This window comes from Panicum virgatum, chromosome 3K, assembly GCF_016808335.1.
Source record: "Panicum virgatum strain AP13 chromosome 3K, P.virgatum_v5, whole genome shotgun sequence".
Lineage (NCBI taxonomy): Eukaryota > Viridiplantae > Streptophyta > Magnoliopsida > Poales > Poaceae > Panicum > Panicum virgatum.
The window spans coordinates 62,247,038-62,250,529 of NC_053138.1; the positions used below are offsets into that span (position 1 = coordinate 62,247,038).

General features: G+C 60.6%; 1 protein-coding gene across 1 annotated transcript; it reads left to right on the forward strand.

The window, feature by feature from the left end:
- The first annotated feature begins 452 nt into the window (after window positions 1-452).
- Window positions 453-2,991, forward strand: LOC120700158 (9-cis-epoxycarotenoid dioxygenase NCED5, chloroplastic-like). The gene has a single exon (XM_039984362.1). The coding sequence runs from the start codon at window positions 574-576 to the stop codon at window positions 2,383-2,385; it is 1,812 nt and encodes a 603-aa protein (XP_039840296.1). The 5' UTR covers window positions 453-573; the 3' UTR covers window positions 2,386-2,991.
- The last annotated feature ends 501 nt before the right edge of the window (window positions 2,992-3,492 follow it).

Below are 3,492 nucleotides of genomic sequence, written 5' to 3' on the forward strand. Positions count from 1 at the left end.
AAGAAAAGAAAGCACTATGGTGACTAATAATAACGTAAGACTTTGAAACTTTTGTCACATGCCCGGTGCCATACCTTGTATTTTCTTGCATCTTTTCATTTTTTTTGGCAAATGCACTTGGTTGCCTGCCGGAGCTGAATTGCCACAGAATTAAGAGTAGTATGTCCACTTTAGGACAGAAAAACCAAAGGAAAAAAAAAAGAAGAGGAGAAGGAGAATTGTTTGAGAAGCAAGGGAGGAAATGAAGAACCGCCACGGGTCACAGTCCAATCTGCAGCAGTGTTGGTCACCTCACCTGGCCTCTCTCCTCCCCTCTCCCGGAACCCACCACGTGGTCTCCCTCCCCCCCTTCTCTCTTCCTCTCCCTCCTCACTTGTTTGTCACTCCCCTGCTGGGCGCGTCTGGTCTCCTCTCCGCCTCCCAAACTGTATATATACCCTCCCCCTCCGCCTCCTCCTCCTCATCTCCCCCCTCCTCTCCCACTCCCCCCAACGGCCATCACCAACGCCGACCTCGCCGCGATTGGCAACCTCAACCCAGAGTTTGGCAATCCCAATCGGCGATCGCCTAGAGATGCAGACTCTCACGGCTAGTTCCCCTGCTTCTTCCTCTTCGATACACCGCCGCCGCGGCGGCGGCGAGTACAGAGCCGCCCCGCGCGGCTCCGTGCGGCTAGCGCCCCGGGCCGCGGCGGCCGCGGCCAACTCGGTCCTCCGCGCGCCGCCGTCCGCCGTGCGCTACGTGCCGCCGCCCGCATCCGCCCCCAATGCCGCCCCGGCGCCGGCGTGGCGCGGTGGCAGCGGCCAGGACGACGCCGACGAGAAAGGCCTGAGCTTCCTGCAGCGCGCGGCGGCGGCGGCGCTGGACGCGTTCGAGGCCGGCGTCATCACCAACCTGCTGGAGCGCCCGCGCGCGCTCCCGCGGGCGGCGGACCCCGCCGTGCAGATCGCCGGCAACTTCGCGCCCGTGGGCGAGCAGCCGCCCGTGCGCGCGCTCCCCGTCTCCGGCCGCATCCCGCCCTTCATCAACGGCGTCTACGCGCGCAACGGCGCCAACCCCTGCTTCGAGCCCACCGCCGGCCACCACCTCTTCGACGGCGACGGCATGGTGCACGCCGTGCGCATCCGCAACGGCGCCGCCGAGACCTACGCCTGCCGCTTCACCGAGACGGCGCGCCTCCGCCAGGAGCGCGCGCTGGGGCGGGCCGTCTTCCCCAAGGCCATCGGCGAGCTCCACGGCCACTCGGGGATCGCGCGCCTCGCCCTCTTCTACGCGCGCGGCCTCTGCGGCCTCGTCGACCCCTCGCGCGGCACCGGCGTCGCCAACGCCGGCCTCGTCTACTTCAACGGCCGCCTCCTCGCCATGTCCGAGGACGACCTCCCCTACCAGGTGCGCGTCACCGACGACGGCGACCTCGAGACCGTCGGCCGCTACGACTTCGACGGCCAGCTCGGCTGCGCCATGATCGCGCACCCCAAGCTCGACCCTGCCTCCGGCGAGCTCTTCGCGCTCAGCTACGACGTCATCAAGAAGCCGTACCTCAAGTACTTCTACTTCCGCCCCGACGGCACCAAGTCCGCCGACGTCGAGATCCCGCTCGACCAGCCCACCATGATCCACGACTTCGCCATCACCGAGAACCACGTCGTGGTGCCCGACCACCAGGTGGTGTTCAAGCTCGCCGAGATGCTCCGCGGCGGCTCCCCCGTGGTGCTCGACAAGGCCAAGACCTCCCGCTTCGGCGTGCTGCCCAAGTACGCCGCCGACGCGTCGGAGATGGTGTGGGTGGACGTGCCGGACTGCTTCTGCTTCCACCTCTGGAACGCGTGGGAGGACGAGGCCACCGGCGAGGTCGTCGTCATCGGCTCCTGCATGACCCCCGCCGACTCCATCTTCAACGACTCCGACGACCGCCTCCAGAGCGTGCTCACGGAGATCCGCCTCAACACCCGCACCGGCGCCTCGACGCGCCGCGCCGTGCTGCCGCCGGCGAGCCAGGTGAACCTGGAGGTGGGCATGGTGAACCGCAACCTCCTGGGCCGCAAGACCCGGTACGCGTACCTCGCCGTGGCGGAGCCGTGGCCCAAGGTCTCCGGGTTCGCCAAGGTGGACCTGGCCACCGGCGAGCTCACCAGGTTCGACTACGGCGAGGGCCGCTTCGGCGGCGAGCCCTGCTTCGTGCCGACCGAGGGCGCGCCGGCGCGCGGCGAGGACGACGGCTACATCCTGTCCCTTGTTCGCGACGAGCGCGCCGGCACGTCGGAGCTCCTGGTGGTGAACGCCGCCGACATGCGGCTGGAGGCCACGGTCCAGCTCCCCTCCCGCGTCCCCTACGGCTTCCACGGCACCTTCATCGGCGTCCGGGAGCTGGAGGCCCAGGCCTGAATGACAACCATGGTTCCTTGATTGATTCCTTGGTTCTTTACACTACCTACCTCTCCGGCCGACGATCCATGGCCGCCACTCCTCCTCTGCTCTCCTCTCCTGGCTTCTTGGAGCTGCAAGGAAGAAGCAGGGGACACAGGACGGCGAAGCAGGGGAGGAATTGGAGGGAAATGGCTTTACCAGAGGGAGCCTGAGCCGTACATAGGAGGTCCCCGGAGCCTTGTCCCCATCCACTGCATACAGTTACTAGCGGTTACTCTTCTTTCTTTTTTTCCCATGTTTTTACAGGGTTTAATCTTATCACACTAGTGATGACAGTCCTTATTAGAGAGAGTGAGGCTGCAGCTTGCAGGTCTCTGTTTTCACCTCCTGCTACTAGTGTAGTGAGTGTTGGAGGTGGTAGTAGCTAGTAGTAATTAGCCTAGTAAATAGTGATATAGTGGGTCTCATCAGGCTGCCTCTGCAGCTGCTCTCTGTTCAGTTCCTATGTGTTGCTAGTAGATGAATTGGATCACCACCCAGTTGCTGCAACTGAGGTGTTATTGTTCACTCGTGTATGTCTGAATCTCTCACTGTGTATAGTAATGCAAACCCTTTATTTCTTCTTCTCCATCAGTATCATCATCAATTCATCATCTCATCTTCAGATACTATAGTGGTGGTAACAATAATGAAGGCTGCCTGGTTCTTTTTGTTTGTACATGCTACATGCTTGTGAGTGCCTCATGTCCTCTTGTGGGACTTGTGTTGGGCTGCTGTTCCTGCTGCATTATTCTGTGGAGCAGATGTTGGTGCCACTTTAGTTTAAGAGGAAGGCCTTGACTTACCCCCAATCCGATTATTGCCCAGCTGTGGGGGTGCTCATGCACCGGTTCTTCAGTTCAGATTCAGGCTGATGAACAGATTCAGATGTGTTTGACAGTGAAATTTCAGAACAATTGACAGCAGCTCTGCAGGTAAGAGCTGGCAGATCTTTTGCTAGTAAAAAGAATCTGTGTAAAATGAACTGAATTTGATGGATGAAAAAAAAATGCTGTTTTGTGAAAGAGGTTTAACTTTGGAGCGGGGTAAAAAGGCAACTACTTTAATTTATGCAACGCCACAGTG